This window comes from Amia ocellicauda, chromosome 17 (assembly GCF_036373705.1).
Source record: "Amia ocellicauda isolate fAmiCal2 chromosome 17, fAmiCal2.hap1, whole genome shotgun sequence".
In the NCBI taxonomy this organism is placed as follows: domain Eukaryota; kingdom Metazoa; phylum Chordata; class Actinopteri; order Amiiformes; family Amiidae; genus Amia; species Amia ocellicauda.
In genome coordinates, this window is record NC_089866.1 from 1,019,806 (window position 1) to 1,040,000 (window position 20,195).

At 43.9% G+C, this 20,195-nt stretch overlaps 1 protein-coding gene across 3 annotated transcripts; it reads right to left on the reverse strand.

The window, feature by feature from the left end:
• Positions 1–1,725: 1,725 nt before the first annotated feature.
• Positions 1,726–8,669, reverse strand: zfand2a (zinc finger, AN1-type domain 2A). Of its 3 annotated transcripts, none has more exons than XM_066689434.1 (10): positions 8,519–8,669; positions 7,484–7,571; positions 7,053–7,147; positions 5,953–6,084; positions 5,484–5,635; positions 4,863–4,985; positions 4,344–4,431; positions 3,921–3,997; positions 3,608–3,692; positions 1,726–2,098 (listed from the first exon to the last, which is right to left on the reverse strand). In XM_066689434.1, exons 1-10 carry the CDS (start codon positions 8,651–8,653, stop codon positions 2,060–2,062), a joined length of 1,014 nt encoding a protein of 337 aa, XP_066545531.1. In that variant the 5' UTR covers positions 8,654–8,669; the 3' UTR covers positions 1,726–2,059. The 3 variants fall into 3 exon arrangements, with proteins under 3 accessions (XP_066545531.1, XP_066545532.1, XP_066545533.1); XM_066689435.1 differs by having other exon boundaries at positions 3,562–3,692; XM_066689436.1 differs by having other exon boundaries at positions 7,484–7,602; positions 8,519–8,640.
• Between the last annotated feature and the right edge of the window lie 11,526 nt (positions 8,670–20,195).

A 20,195-nucleotide genomic window follows, 5' to 3' on the forward strand; every position in this document is an offset into this window, starting at 1 on the left:
GGTAATTTAATCATCACAGTGCCAATATTAACACCAGGACATTTCAGAGCCGACACAGAGCACTCAAGGTCAAGGGTCATCCAGGAGTATTGACCTCCCTGGGCTTCTAACGATGCAGGTTTATGCAACACAAGCCTCCGAGGGCTTTACAGACCGTAGCACGTACAAGACCGGTGCTTGCAAAACAGGCCCTTGTTAATGCACTGGACTGGCGATTGTCAGACTTATGTAGCTCTCAGCTGACCTCCAGGACACAACTCCAGCACTTTGTGTTACTATTTAATTACCGGTTTTCTTTGCACTACAGTGACTGTATTGTAACATGGCCCGGGGTCAGCTTGTAGGGACACTATATAGCAGCCTGAGTTTTTCACTCTTTGGATACTAGACCCAAGGTTAGCTAAGGTAAGGGCTGACACCACAAATACACCCCATACCAGCCTACACAGTGTGTGTGTATATATATATATATATATATATATTTGTATGGATACACAAACACAAGATGAAAGACCACATTTGACAGGCTGGCACTGTTCACTGGGTACTAAAGCACTGCTGGAACCTCTACAGAGCAGAAACAGAACAAAGGGAATTGTTTAACAAACTGTTGCATTTTGCTTTCCTTGTCCACATTGCCTGAGGGGATGTGATGCATTGAGTGACAGCAGCACATACCATATATATTCAAATGTAGATTATATATTGTTCAGGTTTTCAGTTTCAAAGGTCAGCATACATCATAAGAACATGAGAAAGTGTCCAATCGAGAGGAGCCCATTCGCCCCATCGTGCTCGTTCGGTGTCCATTAATAACTAAGTGATCAAGGATCCTATCCAGTCTGTTTTTGAATGATCCCACATTGTCTCTTCAGCCACATCTCTGGGGAGTTTGTTCAGATTATGACGCCTCTCTGTGTGAAGAAGTGTCTCCTGTCTTCTGTCTTGAATCCCAATTTCCATGTGTGTCCCCGGGAAAAGCTCCTCTGGTTTGATGTGCTCGATTCATGATCAACATCAACACTAATCTTTGCAGTTCGTGATACTGGCGTGCTTGTGCCGGTGTTTGAGGAAGGCACTGGTTGTGAGAAGGCAGTGTCAGGCTGACACCTGGTGGAAGAGCAGTGCCGTAGCCATTCAAATATGCCTTCAGTGCCCCAGCAGAGAAGCTCAACAGCCTGCCAAATCATCCCACTCAAAAAAAACAAATGCATACAAAAAAAAAAAACCTCTATAATGCCAAGAGTAATCATGACTAGATTAGTTCTCACCAAAGGACAGAGGGTTGGGTCAGGAAGAAAGACACACACAGCCAAAAATAATAAATTAAGGTTTTCGCTCAAGAGATTAGGGCTGATGGTTCCTACTCCCCACGGAGAGCAATCTGCACACGTTGTAGTGGCCGGATTAGTTGGGCAGATTGCCTGGAGCGGCATAAAGCCACTTCAGCAGCGTCCGCCATCAAGACCTTCAACCTTGTTCTCGGCCCAGGATTGGTGCAGCCGGTTTATGGATTTAAAATGCTGCGGGGTCTGTAAAACCTACATGGCAATCGGTTGCTGCCACCAACCTTTTTGATGGCAGCAAATAATTGCCATGTAGGTTTTATAGACCCCACTGAAAACAGACTTCAGATTATTCCGGAGATGTCTGCCCTGTGTTGTGCATCTCAGTGTGTAACCGTGAACCGGATCTGTGACAGTCATGGGGGCAACTCGGGGTAGATTTTTTTTTGTTTTTTGTTTTTTATTTAGTCAAACATCTAGCAGTCAAGGCATTCTCTTGGTTAACATAATCAAGATATAAAATATTTACACACACCAAGCTATTCCAAAATGACAGGATGCATAATATATATATATATATTTAATAGAAATCTGTACGAATTTAACATAAATGAAATGTGGAAATAAACTCCGATGTCCGGCGCCACCTCTCGGACAGATTGAGGCCGAGAGAGAAACATTCCTGTGTTTTCGGGTTTAGAGTTCAGACAGAGCGGGTTTGCGGTTCTGGGCAGGGGGCAGAGTCTGTGTCCGCCGGGTGACGGGGCAGGACATTAGGACAGGCTGCAGTTGGACTGTTTGGCTTCCCTCGCCTGTTTGCAACAAGAAACGCAATGTTACAACATGGCACTGTGAAAGAGAAGCAAAATCAAAATGGAGACATAGAAATACACTCTTTGCAGGAAACGTATCATACAGTTGAATAAAACCTCTAAGGATGCAGTAAAGGTCTATTCACAGCAGAAGTGTCGCAACAAGCGATCTTGTGGTACGACAAACCTCACCAGGACAAAAAAATAGCACACATTGTTTAGATGGGGAGCTTTCACACCGCTGGCGACGCGACACTGAAGTGTAAAAGAGTCCAAGTCTGCGATGTTGTTGTGTGACGTTTAGAAAAGTGACCAATAAGAAGCTTGGTGCTGTTCACACCAGTAAAGATAAAAGCAGAACAATACAAGGCTGTAGAGATGCCAACCCAGCAGCTAACAGACGTGTAGGAGTCTCCAGCTGGCAAGTCTGACAGGTAAGTAATTATTACATGGTTAAGTTACTTTAAACTTGTGTTAACAACTCACATGGGAGCTTCTCTGCCTGCTCTAGAACCAGCTGTTGCACTGTTCTCATCCGCACTCCTCTCCAAAGCAGTTTTATAATGCGTTCATGTAATGACCTGGCATGTCCCATTATGAAGGGTTTACCATTTGAAATACTTTATTTCCTTCACGTTTATTAAAATGTTTTGCTTTAAAAAATATATATACTATATTACTTTTTATGCCCCTAAAGCTTATTACACACTTCCTAGATGATATTCTGAATTACATGATTTACCTTAAACATACAGCCAACATCAACATTACTCCAGCTTCCTTTTTGTGTTTCTATTAAATTGTCACATCGTGTGAAAGACCATCGATGTGATCTGACGAATCGCATTGTGTCTGCTGTGAATAGACCTTAATACGAAAAGAGAATATCACAAACAATTGCATTCATTTGGGATCTGTGACGCATCATTCTGTGAAATAAACCGGTAACACCGTGGAACAATTTTTTGTTTGTTCTTGGGTAGTAAGTGTCATTTCCTAATTGCTTATGCCTCAAAAGTATAGAAAATGGCTATTTATTCCACACAAACAAACAAAAGCAAAGTTTATGGGAAATAATTGCCATTTTCTATACTTTTGAGGCATAAGCAATTAGGAAATAACACTTACTACCCAGGAACAAAAATTGTGTTACATAGTGTATTCAGTGATAATGAACAAGTCGTGCTTTAACTGTGAGGACTGTGAGAATGGAGAGACCAGGGCCTCCCTTCCCCGTGTCAGTTTGAAGAGAGAGAGCTATTGAACGCCAGAACGCCACTGCAGTCAGAATGCTAATTGAACATGTTCTAGCGCGGCTGAATGAAGGCAACTACGACATGAAATGCAAGACTGTCATGGCATCCTGCGTTTGCAGAAAAATCCTGTGTGTTGGGAAGCACAGCCTGTGAAGAATGAACAGAAGAGGAGAGGGGGCAGCTCGCGTGGGGGAGGCTGTGCTGTACCTGCGTCGCTCTGCTCACGCTACGGACTGGTAATGGTTCTGGATACCTGTCTGAGCTGCTGCTGACGCTGGAACTCCTCCTCACTGGCGGCCAGAGCCTGAGCCAAGGCCAGGTCCTCCTGCTCCTGCGGACTGAGGACACGGCACCGTCACACACTGAGGCCACGGACCACACGACAGGATGCACTACAAGCTAAAGGCCTCTCAGTCCTGGGATGGGGTTACAGCACTACACGATAAACTAACTTTAACCAGCTGTCCTAAGTCCTGCTTCTTCACAGCTTCCTCCGACAACAATGTGGAAGCTGCAGCAGACAAAGGGACTCGGACTGAATTGATCAGCCGGTCCCGATTGGTTACCTCAGCGCTTCCTGTGTGCTTCTCGCCGACTCGGCCAGGGACATCTCCAGGGCTCTCTGCAGGGCCTGCTCCTCGCTCTAGGCACAGGACACAGAGGCAACAACACTGAGCGGAGGAACCCGAACTCCCGTGCATCTCACTCTCCAGATCCTGTTCTATACGCTCATTTTGGCATAGATTGTGTTAAAGAACCTGTGTCATTCAATAAAGCTCATTGTAGCAGAGGAGGATTATCTAGTTTTTCACTACATAAAGCCTGCTAATGGGACACTGGCACCCAGGAGATTCTGTGCCAACTCACTGGTTCAGAAACACCACCCTGGCTAAGAAACTTGGCTGCAGCTGCCCAATGGTCTTCACTGGTGTTTAACGTCACCAGCTGGCCCGTGACCCGTGACCCTCAGTGTGGACGGAGGCTCTTACCAGACCCGCCTGCAGAGACGCCGCCTGTGGGACCGGCCGGGGGGCTGGAGGGGGTGCGGGGGCCGCGGCGGCTGCGCTGCGGGTAGAGCTGGGGGGAGAGGAGGGCCATCAGAACACAGGCAGCTACACAGACACACATCACTCCTGCACACCAGAGCCCTTTAACCCCCTTACACACTGCAAGCCGCACAACGCTGCTGGTTTTGGACCTTACAGTTCTGTCCTGACACCATTTATTCATTCAGCAGCAGCAGTGATACTACATGGGATCCCCAGTCAGAATAAGAGGAGGGGTGTGGCTGTTCTGTTAGACAACACCGCTGACCACAGAGCACGACACCACACCGGCATCATGGGGGTGACGGGGAGAAAGCTGCCCGTTTCCTCTCAACAGAAGCCCGGGAGGCTGGAGACTGGCCGGCCTGGAGCCGACCACATCGTCTGGAGAGGGAAGTCCGGCACCCCCCGCCGCCCCTCCGCCGTGCTCTGGGTCTCGGGAATAAAGCGCCGGTTCTGTACCTGCTCTGCTGGGCTCTCGTGCCGCTCAGCCCATTGGGGACGGACCTGGATGCGCCTTTGGCACCCGAGGAGCTGGAACCAGAGCTGGAGCCGCTCCCACGGGTTCTCATCAGGGCAGCGTGTCTGAAACCAAGCATTGCCGTTTGAGCCTCCCTTCCTTGGGCATGTGTGCGTGTTATACATATATATTTATTGTGTGGATACCAAGTAGGACACAAGAAAAGGTTGCATTTTATTGTATGGATGTTGTTTTTTGGTTTACTCCCTAGATCGGTGGTTCTCGGCTCTCGTCCCAGAGGAGCCCCAACTCTGCTGGTTTTTGTTCCAGGTAACTGAATTACATTTCCTGAATCAGAGCCTTTTAAGTAGGGGTTTGAAGTATGAAATTGTATACAAAAAATATAAAGAAACAACTGTTATTACACAATTTAAAGAGTCAAATCTAAGCCGAATGTCACTTCAATTAAGGGTTCAATTAAGTCATGGAGAGCTCAGTTGGAATAAAACCCAGCGGGGGGGCTCCTCCAGGAGCAGGACGCCCTGCTTTAGATGTTGATATTGCCCATCAGTTGTGTAATTCTCTGTCTGCTGCAGGACAGGATCTCGGACCGCTGCACTCACCCAGCCTTGGAGAGGGGGCCGCCCTCAGTCTTGCACTCGTGGTCCAGAGGGTGTCTGTGCTTGAGACAGTAGTTCAGGTGGCACTGGTCACACGTGACCTTGATCATCTCTTTCTGTTTGCAGCCTCCCTTCGAGCACTTGTTTGTAAAAATCTTTAAAAAACAAACAAAAATATGTCATTCGTCACACGTCCCCCACGATGTTTAACAGCAACATGTTTTAATGTTACAGCAAGAGAAACCTGGTGAGGCGCCATGTACCTGAAGGGAATGGGTTTCTAAAGCAACAGCAGAGGAGCTGGTCTGTAAGATCTCATAGAGCACAATCTGTGCGTGCCTGACGGGGGCACAGGCAGGCTGAACGGTGTGCCGGCAAATACAAATACAAAGATGCACACTGACATGCAGGCCTCATTTTCACAAGAGAGCTAATCTGTCCAGCAATTAAGTTTTCATAAAAGCAGCCAAACCTTCCTCTTCCTCTGAGCTGGGTCTGATTTACAGTCTCGGTCGATGTGCTCCCCCACTTTAATATCCGGCATCTCTCCTCTCTTCACTGGGATCGGGGTGTTGCACAGGGGGCAGACCGGGACCTGGACATCCTAAGACCACAAGCCAAAGAATCGGGTTATTTATTAGTAAAACAAGCAACTGTTTCAAACAGGGTTTTCCAAAATCAACACTTTAGCCATTGTGAGATGTTGAGTATAATGATGCTATAACTCTACACTCAGACCCATTTTTGCAAGTCGTCCTGGACAAGGGCATCTGCTAAGAAATACAATATTTTTTGCCTGGTTGGATCTTCTTAGACGTGCAAGTGTTTAATATGGACATTATAGTACAGGTATGCGACACCTATCAAATGAAACTAGACAACCTGTACTATAATATTCTGCACAGCTGATCATGATCAGACAAACTATATTACAGAACTACCAAAAGTTTTTCACAAAAACAGAAATGCGTTTTCTGAAATTGATATTTTTGTACCTTTTCCATGAAAGTCTATGGGACTTTGCAAGCTGAAAATATGTTGCAATACCACTCAAATTTAAATTTTTAGGAGTTGTTGGGTGAAAATTACATAAGAAATTAAGGAATAATGTGCATTTGGAAGAACCTAGCCTATGCAGAGAAGTTAAGCAAATCTGTACCACAAAATGTGCTCAACTGTGTGGCCCTTACATTATAAAGGCCTCAGGCATGTGGGACCATTCAAACAAGTATACAAACTACAGAGTCAGTTCCTGCATCGCTGATCATGACGCTATATTACAACACTTACATTTGTTCAAGATAAATAATAGCAAAACTATGGATTATGAAAGTTGTTTATGAAAAAAGTACTAGTCAAACTACAACGTATAAGACAAACTGTGAAACTTTGATAAACATTTAAGGAGTTACGATTTATTAAAAATAATGCCAAAACTTGTCATTTTTACCCCCCCGATATTGTACAGTAAATATCTCCACAAAGCAACAACAGATCTTATGCTGTGAAAACAATGGTGCCGAGTGAAAAGGGGATCAGACAGTTTTAACAAAACCACACATGGCAACACACCTTTTTGTACGCTGAAGTGCACCTGTGGTTTACATAAGTGATGTGGTCCTTACAGAAGATATCCTGGCAGGCATCGCACTTCATGGGAAGGAAATCTGCAGGAGATATTGAATAATTTTCAAGTGAGATTAAATCAACATTAACACGACGTTTTACAATGAAACTGAGCAGGAGTTGGGGGGGTGATTGGTTAGCAGGAAGTGGACAGAAGGCAGTGCTTTCTAAAAAAACATTTAAATGTAAAAATAGGCTGAAAAAAGGTCTGTCCTGTCAGGTTGCCATTTAAACTGGGAACTCAAGATCTATACTGAACAGACAAACCCACCTCTCCGTATAAACAGATATTTAGCATGACAAACTATCATTGCTCTGCACAGACAGCTTACAGCAAACCACAGCAATGGCTAAGTAAGGGAGGGGGCAGCTCTCACCCAGGCGCTTGCAGGTCCTCTCGGAGCAATGCGCGCCCAGGTCCGGGAACTCCATGGCGCCGCAGAGACGAGCGGAGGTCAGCTGGGCCTGGAGAGACGAGCGCAGGGGTAGAGCAGATCTTTCCAAAAACAAATAGTCCACACACACACACACGGGTCATACATCCATACTGTCCCACACCTACTGAAAGCATTCTTAATAACTGGAGTTTGTATACTTTTTTTGTTTGGACTTGAATAATAATAATTTAGAAAAGTGGTGTAAAACATGCATCTTCCATATTATATCTGCATCTGACTTGGAAAGCACAGTAAAGGGATTAGGAAAAATCACAAGCTTTAAATCCACGTACTGGGAAAACATGATCTGAAGGTAATTCAAGTTTCCACGGGCTGTACAAGTCAAAGCAATAAGCAGCACTTGAGCCTCTGTGACGTCAGAGGACACCCTGCTCTGTGTAACACATGAAGTGATGAGTCACTGTGACTCAGGACGTCCTGGCTGAGACACACAGGCTGCTACACAACACATGGGCTGGGAAACATCGACACATCATACAAGCAAGACAGGAAAAAGTGAACCAGAGCTTACACACACACGAGTTTATTGGATCATCATGGCCCAGGTTTTCACAGGTCAGAGTGAACACACCTGTGTGTAAAGATACAGAACAGCGGCTGTGTCGACAGGACGCAGCGGTGTTGACACTCTACCCGCTGCTCTCCGTGTCCCCGGGCGGATTACCGGCCTGAACTGGATATAAATACACCCTGCCTGAGAAGCCCAGGAGCAGGCCAGGCCAGGGCTCTGTGGGACCGCGACAGCCGATCCACACGCCGATAAACACAGCTATAGACCCTGCCGGAGCTCGCCCGGGGGCGGCTGGGCTCACAGACACACCCCGGCCCGTGGGGCTCCAGCAGGCCGACCTCCCCCGTCATTGCTGTCATGATCCCACAGCATTCAAACGGCGCCCGAGCCCTGAGTGGCGGGGAAACACCCCCCAAGCCCCGGGGTTGGCGCGGATCGCTTACCGGAAAGGGGCTTCTGGACGACGCGGAGCTTGTTCTCCCGGCTCCCGGTGCGGAGGACGGTGGTGTGGGACGGTGGTGTTGTTCCGCGGCCGCGGCTGTCAGCACAATAACAACAGCCCGTCCGCCAGCGATCATGACGCCTCCTGCGCGACGCGCTCTTATGTGCTCGCCTCTGGCTCCTCCCACTTCCTCCCGGCGTCGCGGCGCACCCTGATGACGGAGGTGACGTCATGGCGCAGCTCCCGGAGAGTTCCAGAATTCTCCACAGAGGGAGGTCGTGACTCAGCGACGCAGAAACGCCATGTCATCACGGGCATTGCGTCACTCGATGGCCACAGCTGTTTTAACATTTGTTAAATATACTGGACGATGTGCAACACTGTAGTCGCACAACACGTTTTTAAAAATACATACATGCATCAATATAATGCACATGGCATGGCTCATAGACATGAGCTAGATGAAACAAAAACATATTGGTTCTGCGAACAAATAAAATATGTGACATCATACGTCCCAAGAGTTTAAGTCAACCACATAAAAGGTAGGAAGATGCAATAAAAAACATTGCAGGTGTGCTGTGGAAAGAGAAGCTAAAGATCAAGAGCCTTCATCCAGCAGTAGACTGATGTAGGCTGATGATATATATATCAGCTAGAGATTGGCGAGATATATTAACAGCATCAAAACAATTAACAATAGGAAATAAAAACCAACATGTTTTATGTAGTGATACCATTGTGAGATACCGCAGGCAGTGAATAAAGACTTCATATTATGTTTTGTAAAAATATTCAGATCCCTTTGTTCTATATATTTGTATGTCTTGATATAAACACAACTTTGAAGTGCTCAGGAATAAGGGTGAGGTTTACACAGACAGGTATAGCACCATGGCTTTGGTTGTCCTGGGTTAACTTCATTAATGATTGAGTGGGGGAATCTTTATATTTTGTTATGAACTAGGATAAGATTCAGGGCTTAAACCCATCCTGTCTTAGTTTAAACAAGTAGAAATTCAAAACTATAACACAATGGACATTTATGAGACGTCTGACTCCAACCCCATGCAAAGCCAACACTGAAATGGAAAACTGCACAAAATTGTCTAGTCATCCTGCCCTAGTGAAGCCTGTAGAGCTCAGTGACGTTGCAGTAATGAAAGGGTGTGTGCATCATAACCCCAAGACACACAGACACTATAAACAGACTACAGGGGCTGTGATTAGTTTGGATTATCTGCTCTGCCTCGACTTCTCTTAGTGTACAGGCGGTGGATCTGCTGAGTAAACATAAACAAGGTCACCAACGGATCTGGTGTAGCTTTAAACTGCGGTGTTGGGTGGATCAGAAATCTTGATACTTCATAGATATACTTTGCCAAACTTGATCAGAAGAACATAAGACAATCGAGAGAAGCCCAATTTCCATTTGTGTCCCCGGGTGCGAGTGTCCCTGCTGATCTGGAAAAGCTCAGTTGAACCCGGGTCTGAATCTTACTTAATTAAATGTTCAATTCACACAAATGTGATGGACGAAAACCTGTAGGTAACTTTTAAACTTCACGGGCTTCACCCAGACCTGCTGCCTAAGCTCTTCTGGCTGCATTGCATTGTGAGCCGTTGTAATGAATTTGCTCAACTTTTCCTCAGATAAACCTCGTGAGAGACCCCCGCCATTAGTCTATGAATATATTTATCTGGTACTTACTAATAGGCAACAACTTCATTATTCCCTCGCAGCGCTGACTACAGCCCATCATTTTAAGTCATACGGAGGCGCAGGTGCAACACGGTAAGAATAATTAGATTTTTTTTTTAAATGTATTTCTATATGCACTTAAATTACAGTTTAGTTTAAGTCCTTCAATATTTTAAATAGAGCACGGCAATCTCTTATCTCTTCATAATAGCCTGACAAAATTCCTCGTAATTTCTATTTTTTCACAAAAAAATGTAGGTAAAGTAATCTTATTGTCGAGTACTGTAAGCTCTGTCCTCTTTCGCAAAGGCATATATAGGTACTTTTTGCTCCAATGCTTTCTGCGGCTGAAAGCAATTACAATTATCTGTGCTGCTCTTATTAGACTAAAGTAATGGAGAAAGAATACGCCACCCTCTGGATTCTGAACTAAAAAGAGAAAAGATCTAAAAACCTTAATTTAAACACCATCTACTGCCTTTAAATTATTTACATGTTTGAATTGATGCAAATAGTGTAAAAAAAAACACACACACAAACTAATCCTCGTTACATTGAAAATGCACTGTGCACCTGAGGATATGACCCCTGGTGACCTGGTCAGCTGTGGGTTAATGCTCAGACACCTGTCCTCACCTGAATGATAGCCACACAAAACTGTAATCTCAAAGCATTCGAAGAGCAAAAGCCCCGGTATGATGTTTAAATGTATCTTTTTGATTTTGCCACAGTAGGAATTCACCTGTTCTAGGCCAAAACAACACTTGCATTGTGAATAGGATATTATTATGGTATAGATTAATACAAATCCAGTAGAGAAATAAAGAAAGAGATATTCACAGTAAATTAAATATTGTCTTCCTTTTTGTATGTTTGTTCTTTATCTCAATGTTGGGACAAACAATGTTTCAACTGGAAACTATTTACACATTGACACGCCTGCCAGATATTAATATCTATACAAACTCTGTCTAGTGAGTAGTTGTGTGTTTATTATCCATAGTCCTGAAATACCAAGTATAGATGGAAATAAATCAATATTTTTTATCGCCAGCTGCTCAATAAGTTCTGGAGATGTGTTTGACATGTTGGGGGCTAGTTAGGCTTGAGGGTAAAGGATAGTGTTTAGCTTTTAAATGCCTAAATTATGCAAGTGCGAATGCCACCTGCCATCGGAGGCCATTAGCATGCAGAGCGCCCATACTTCAGCCCGAACACAAACGCACAAAACGTGAACCTCGGCGCACACAGGAGGATGTTTCATGTGTCCTTTGGCAGAGGGCTCTTCAGAGAGGACTTGTGCCATTTTCATCCGGACGATTTCAAAGCGCGCTGATTTACCATGTGACAGTTTTATTACCTAAATGGATTTGCTCTAAATGGGGATGTATGCTGAACCGATTCCGTTCAATATGAAGTTGACGCTTAATTGTACAATATTCCTGTCATATTTTGGAGTTGGCCACAGATGTGTGCGAGAGTGTGTGCGTCTCCCTCCCTTCACATCACATGCCAGGGATTATACAGCACTTTGATGTCTTTTTTCTCTTCTGACTGCGTTCTTTAAAGAGAAATATGTGAAAAGCACAAATTTAATTCGACCACATTTCTCTTTTAGAAAGTGTATGAAAGGCTTAGAGCGTGAGCAGTCAGTGGTTAGGGAGGGGGTCTAAAAATACATTCCTAAAGATGAAGTCATTTCTCCAGAAGACACCTCTGCTAATTCTGGATTCGCCATCAACGCAAAGATGCAAAGAACAGACTTAAATCCCCCCCTTTCATTTCTAGATTCATGTTATCTTATTGAGTCTTTGCTTCAAATGATTTATTTTCTAGTATCTAACACACAGAATTAATCGTGTGAGAAGACTTCGAGAGACACAAAACAGGCTGTCCAGTTTTAAGTGGACTATAAACTGGCCCAGAAAGGAATACAGACCAGCTTATCTGGAAACAAACACAAACCAACACACAGAGGGTTCGTCACGCTGACCCTTGGAGTTAATAAACGAGTGAGTTGAGATGGGTGACCGATAACGGAGAGCCTTGTATACAGTTACATATGGAGGGTATTTATGTTAAGCTGTTTTCCTCAACAGGAGGACAAATGACTGCACTTCAGTCGGATCACCTTGTCCGTCTAATTATGTCTCTCTACACAACCGCTCGCCCCTCGGGTCGGGTTTCCGTCTTGCTCCAGTGGAGACTTTTCTCTTTCTATACCCCCTTTATAATGCCACCAATGCCAATGCCTATGCCAGACTGGGATCTATAATGTCCAATATAGCCATTCATCAGTCATTGGTCATAACTCAAGAACCACAGACACACACACACAACTACAGGGCCATTTAGAGTATCATCCTCAGCAGCCTGTCTGTGGGATGTGAGAGGAGGACCCCCACACCGACACGGGGAGATCATGCAAATTCCACATGGGCCGACACGCCCAAGGCTGGACTCAAACCTGGGTCCCAGCAGCTCCACCCGGCGACCCTGCTATGTGTAAATATCATGGGGTTGTGCGATAAGAACAGGCCGAAGATGGACAACAGAAGCCACAGAATGAATCCCCAGATGACAAAGGTTCTAGAAGACCACGAAAAGGAGGGGGAGATGAAATATGGCGCTGGCAAGACCTGGAAAAGAGACGCTGCACATCGAGACGAGTGGAAACAGTCCTTCATCCAGCAGGGGACTGATAAAGGCTGACGATGATGATGATGATGATGATGATGATGATTATATGTATGTGTGTTTGTCTTTCTGCACAGCTGAAGAAGTGTACATTCACACTTCTGTTCAGTATCATATACATATTACAAATATCCTGTTTTATTCTATGCTATCCATCTATTGACAGCCACGAACTGAAGGAGTTCACAAGAGCTCACTGATTCAATGTAATCAATGACAGAACGTGCATCGTGTATTTAGAAGATACTACAATTGCATTACAAGCAGTAACTACACAGATATGTGAGGACGAGTCAAGTAAAATTCACGACACAAAGAAAAATGAAACACTTCTATTTGTGAAGTACTTAAAAAGATATTTTTGGAAAGTGTTTTTTTGTATCCAGAAGGTTTCATTAGTGGCTGTGCATTGGAAGCGGGCCGGACCTGCAGCCTTGCAGAGATTTGCTCAGACTGCAGAGAATAGGACAGGAGATCAAAAGAGGAAAATCAATCAACAACTCAACTATCTACAAAAAAAGCTGCAAGCCTTTAAAACTTTACCTCATTTCCATAATCCACCTTAATCATTTTAGCATTACACACTAAACCACTTCCAATTACACCTAACTGTAGGAGTTTAATCTGAGTTTCACTTTTCTGAGATAAACATTAAAAAACACGATGATTTCAAAGCACTACAAATTACATTTAAAGTCTTATTTTATTTTATTTGAATGGTGAGTTTATCTAACAGGTATTTAACCTGTTCTGTCAAACTAATAATGCCATAATGAATGAACATGAGACCAAACGGAAGGTTAACAACGAGGAGCCGCCATTTGGCCGTTTTGCTCATTATGTTTTTGGTCGCCAATCAATCCCACAAATCTCATTAACTTTCTCAAAGGAAATCTCACAAGCGGCTTCAAGTGCGTGACTAGAAAAGGGGACACATTGTATTAAACATCTCCCTGCACTCGTTAAATCCCTAATTCGGGTTCACGGATTTAAGAAATCTAAACCAAAAATAACATTTTTTAAAATCACTTAAATAACATATTTATGCGCATCTGTTTCAAGGTCAGAACACTAAATTGTATGCTTTATTGTATTGCTTTTTTAGCTAAAAACATACAAAGTTGGGCTATAGTAGTTGTTGGTTTTAATGCTTCTCTAAAAAAAATATAACTTTCTAGTTCACATATTTAAAAACAAAGCAACACACACAATTGCAATATAAAATGCAATCACTGTTTTTGGGTTGTTAGTTGATTTTATTTTGCTGCTAAATTCAAATGAAAAATGAGCTAATTACTCCGGGGTTTTAGCTGTTAATTGCGTTTGACTGACCTTACCGACGCGACGCGGGGCTGCAGTACCGCGCGGCTCCAGCAGGCGGCAGCACCGCTCTTCTGTGCTGAATGACGCCACTGCCTGGTTTTAATTCAGGCAATTACAGAATACAGGTCTGTGACAAATGGAGTTATTAGTTTTAATTTTGACACATTCTAATATATTCTTTAAAATAGACCGAGGTATAATAGCTACACAAAACCGAGTTTATAGTTAAGCAGGCATTGTTATCCTTCAGATTTCATGCCCATTTAAAAAGGTGACATTCCTGTGAGAATACGAGCTGACGGCATTTAAAAGAAGAAAAAAAAAACAGCTAGCTTTTATAGCCAAAGTAAGACCTTTAGATCTTTAAGAATAAGCAGACTACTAATGTCTAGAGGTGTTATTAAAGTATCTTCTGAGAGACTTTTATGGCCAAACGAGATAAGGCCACGGATCAAGTACTCATATTTGTATTAAACATACCTCTGCGTTTATGTTGTTAATCTGATACCGACCCGTGCCTAATAGACACAGAGCTAAAACCACCTGAATCATATAAGATGTGCAATTATTTATAGTGCGTTTTGTTCTGAGATGGAATGAACCTCCGGATTAAGGGGGGAGGCACGCACATTAGTAAACTGTATCACTTAGCTCTCCTTTTTAATTGCATATTCATGGGAGGTGGGGCGGGGGATTAGAGTTCTTCTGAACTCAAGAAATTCATTTAAGCTGATAAATAAGTCAGTCAAGGCCTGTAGTTCCTGTCTTAATGCAGAACTGGAGGTAAGGCAGAAACAAGACTCCAGGGAATAACAAAAGGTTATGCACTGTATGTAATTAATATTATATATACACTCACACCCCCACACACACATATATATAACACCAAAAATGCAAAACTTCATTCTGCTTATCACAGTTTCTATTTTATTCCAAAGTCATTGGGCTGCCGGCTTCCCAGCGGCTCGATTTGATACGACTACACTGATTTAACTGACTAAACAGTCTGAAAAGCTTTCCTCAAGACCGGCTTCGTAACGCAGACAGACACTTGGTTGAATAAAAAGTCTATATTTTCCCAGGTGCATCTCGGATTGTGTATTACAGTATCCACACTGTCTGCTGATGAGATTTCTTCAGTGCGCGAACAACTGCGCCTCTCAGAATCACTTAAACAAACGCAACAGCGCGGGGTCACGCTGTCACAGGGAAGCTCGGAGAAGCAATAATGAAGATCCTCATCGGAGATTTCTTCCTCATATAGAAGCACCTGGTTGGAGTTTTTTTCCTAAATGGACCATTTAAGTACATAAGCTGTCAGTTCAGCTACCAGATGGCAATTCTCCGAGAGCACCTGGTCCATCATCGCGATTCTTTTACCCTGTTTATACTCCATTCAAATGAATGAAGGCATGATAGTAATAATTCTGTATCCACCCTATTATCACTTAATTATTCTGAGAAGTGCACTTGCTTACAAATAGGACTAAACATGGCGGGTTGCCAACTGGCAGGCCGGGTTCGCATCCGTGTGCCTCCTGTTTATACCTGAGACCAGGCCTGGAGCTAACTTTGACAAATAACAACAATAATGATTATATATTAGGTATTTATGTATTTGAAATAGCTTGTATGGCTTTACAACACAAACCACGACTGGCTCTCCAGTTTAACACCAGCGAAGGGTGTTCCCTGTGCCGTGTCCCTGTGCCGTGTCCAGCCAGTGGTGAACTATCAGGGACAATTCAGGAGTCAAAAGCCTCACAGACCTCACTGCTATGTGAACCATCAAGACACGGCAACATGGAGCTTCACATGACGGCTTTGGCCTCCCTGCTCATCATCAGAAAGGCTGCTCTGTTTCTAACGTTTCTGTTCAGTTACATCTGCAGCCGTTAGTCAACCAGAGGAGCTGCTCTCATAATGAACTGTCTGACAAAAAACAACAACAACAGAGTGCCGGGTTCCCTGTTCTGTGAAGGTGTATCTCCAGCCAAGCCAGGACTTCCCGTTTCTTTGTGGAGATACAGTATCACCGCGTCAGGCGTCTGATTCCAGTCCAGGGCCTTGCCCAGCCGCTGCCCTTAATTGGTTCACCGAGTGGCGGGTTTAAGTCGTCGGCCACTGGGCTTTTCACACGAAGTGTTCATTTCAGCGACATCCTCTGGTGTGTAAGTGCCTCCCGTGATGCCAATAGAATAGAAATGAATGAATAACAAACAAATAAGTAAATTTGTTTAAAATAGTCACTTTTGTTGTTTTTCTAATATAAAGTCTAGTAAATGCTGGGGTTGGAGGTAAGGGTGCTGCTTGCCCTGACCTGCACATCAAGAGCCACTGTTTAATTACCGGAGATAACGCTGTCTCCGACAGAACCCTTAAAGTTGTATTAAAAAATGTGTTTAACAAATGCTGTTGGTGGTGATAAATTAGAGCAGAGATCTCAGCTGTACGGACGCATACAGAACAAAACTGGAAGCAACTTAATTACTTCATTGGACGCCGGCGAGCTGGAAGAGTCTGTCCTTGCTGCAGCGCAGCCGGCGATGACTAATGTAAAGCACAGAGAAGTATAGATCATTAAAAGGGGGAAACACACAGGTTGGCTAACTGTATTTGTGGTTTCTCTTCTGGTGAGGATGTTTCAGTGTAGACCAAAGTACGGACACTTATTAAAACACACCACAGATTTATCTTAAGTGCTCCTTGTCTATTGAGTAATAAATAAAGGGAATTAAAAATTTTGTGTGTCCCTGCTGATCTGGAAAAGCTCCTCTGGTTTGATGTGGTCGATGCCTTTCATGATTTTGAAGACTTGGATCAAGTCCCCACGTAGTCTCCTCTGTTCCAGGGTGAAAAGGTTCAGGTCCTCAGTCTCTCAGTAGGACTTTCCCTTCAGACCTGGAATAAGTCTGGTTGCTCTCCTCTGAACTGCCTCTAGAGCAGCGATATCTTTCTTGAAGTGTGGAGCCCAGAACTGTCCACAGTATCCAGATGAGCTCTAACTAGTGCATTGTACAGTCTGAACATCACTGCCCTTGTTCTCAATTCTACACTTTTGACAATATACCCTAACACTCTGTTTGCCTTTTCTATTGCTTCCCCACATTGCTTGGATGGAGAAAGTGAGGAGTCCACATAGACTCCTAGGTCTTTCTCATGGTCTGTTGTGTTTCTCTTATTGTCTCAGTTATCCTGTGTACAGCAGGATATTTCAGGGTGTGGTCATCAGGAGGCTCCTAACACAAAGGTGTCATTTACAACTTGCTTTACACTGTTAACACCTGCGATACCATCCCTGAATATATATATATATATACTAAAATAAACAAATGCAAGGTAAAACACAGGGGCAAGGCCGTTTCTCTGAGGCTCTACAGCGTTTAACTGCAGGTATTCTGGACAGGTGTACGGCCTGACCAATGTGTGGCCGTGTGTGTCTCAGCGGTCCACACGCCTGTCAACACACGTGTGGACCACTCTGCGCTGTCATGTGTATCGTCAGGATTGTCAAGAGCCCCTGGGAGGGAACCCCCAAACTCCCCGACTCCCTGTAAAGACCACAAACCACACAGGGCCCGGGACGGTCGATGGGCCCGAGTGACCGAGTGAGGGCCGTGAGGAGTGAAGGTTACGGAGCAGCCCGGGCCCGAGGCGTGCGCAGTGAACAGGACCAGAGCCGCGGGTCGGGCCGGCGCTCAGGGTGGAGATTATAATCACCTCAATGGGGATCTTGGCGGACGAAGCCGATGCCTCACGCTGTGGCGCCGAGACTGAGAAGTCTGAGCTGGACCATGAAGAGTCCAGATTGTGTTGTGTAAGACACACTTCCTGCCCCACAGCAGATGGACAATCAGGATTCAGAAAGCAGCGCTGAAGGAGAGGAAAATGAAGGTGAAGTGGCGCCGTGCCAAGCAGTGCCAGTAGAGTCACTGGACACGACTGCAGTGGGGGGGAGCCCAAGAGAGAGAGAGAGGGAGAGAGGGAGAGAGAGAGAGAGAGAGAGAGGGAGAGGGGGGGAGAGAGGGAGAGGGGGATTGTGTCACATGGGCCTGATTAGAGGGGCTGGAGATCTGCTACAACTGAGTGGTTTTGTAACAGTGAAATTATACGTGTGTATATATAATTTAAAAACGAACACCGCTGTTGTACATGAAGGATAAAATTAAAACATCTGGTCACTAATATGGAGTCAATTGTAAATGAACGTAGATGATGTGGGTTTGTTTTTTTATTGGTATTTCTGTGCAGCCATTAATCTAAACAGTGTCCAATATGGCAGGACAATCGGATCTGTCCTTTTCTGTGGAAATTGTAAACCAGAGAGCACAACTGGGATCAACTTCACTTTCATCCCCAATGAAAGTGTGTGGGAATGATGATGCTGACGAATCCCCCCGGCACAGCCCCCCGTCAGAGAGGAGCGCAGGAGACACTGTGGGACACAGGAGACACACAAACACAGTGCGGACAAACGATGGACCACAAAGATCGCCAGACCCTGCCGTCCTGTGCTCTGTCCTTCAGACTCACCCACTCCGGCCCCCGGCATTGCTTACGTTTCAACAATACCTTGTGTCCATCTTTCAGTTGTAGTCTTTTGTAAAAATAATGATCTGAGACCCGTAGTCAGTGGCCCTGTGTGTAACCAGGCTGTTACTCAACCAGAAAAGCAACATAGACTCAAATACAAAGTTAACCTAACACAGACAATGGAAAACATAACACCGTAACACAGAGTACTGTCAAAAAAATTAAATAATAATAATAATAAAAAAATTAGCTCCCCCATAATTACATTTGTTAATTATCTGAATAATCAAAGCAATAATCAATTCGACAAATTACATAATCTGTTCATGCAGCACTAATTTAAAATTTAATCCTGGCCTCTATCCTTAGACAATTTCATTATAAATCCACTATGAAAAAGCTCATATTTGTGAGATACAAGTCATTTAAATGCAATTAAACTTTAAACTTATTCTAAGAGCCCTGTAACTTTCAAAGATTTAGTATTCTTTGGCTGCTGCTCTGAGAGGCGGCCGGGCAGCGGAGACGGAATCGAGCCGCTCGTTTGTTTATTCGCCTCTTTAATCCATCAAAACGCATTGAGGCAAATATATATAAGATATATAGTGATGTTGGGTAGGAAAGTAATTACCACAACAAAGCACAGGGAAAAAACCTGGGTTATTTTATAATATTAGATTGTATTATTTCTTGCTTAATAATTTCCTTTATGCTTGATTGCAATTTGATAGGCTTTCTGAATGATAATTGCACTTAATAAACCATTGCATTTTAAGGCGGGCAGAAGACATTGTTCGTCGTTCACAATCATGCACTTCTTTAGCTTTGTCTTTCTTGGTTTTTATGCATCTGCGGTTCATTTTTCCCTTCGTAAACAAGACAAATACATACAAACAAACTCCCTGTCATTCAGGGAAGTGTAAAGTGAAGCTATGATTTACTTATTAATGTGTTAGTCAAGTGGTCATGCATAATATCAACCTATTAAACAGGGACGGTGTGTTAGTGTGTGCAGGGAGGTGATGTCTAAGACAGCTGCAGCTGGAGATGGAAACTCGTTGTTGGCAAAACAGGTAAAATATTACAAAACGCTCCTTCAGAATAAAGTGTTTGTTGTTTTTTCCAGTTTAAAAAAAAAATGTCTGCTATAGCTTAAGTGATTTTAAACACTTTTTAACAATATAATGTTACCCATATGTGTGTGTGAGAGAGAGTGTGTATGGGGGGGGGGGGCTTGAGCTTACAAAGGAGCCTCCAAATTAAGCTTTTGAATCACAATTCACAGCTAGTGAATTGAATTTGACAATTATAATAGCGGTATAATTGCGATCTGTCGCAATCTATTCAATATTATCATATCACAAACTTATTTGAACGTGATTTAGTACACATATGTGCTGTTTTACATTTTTGCAATTATAAA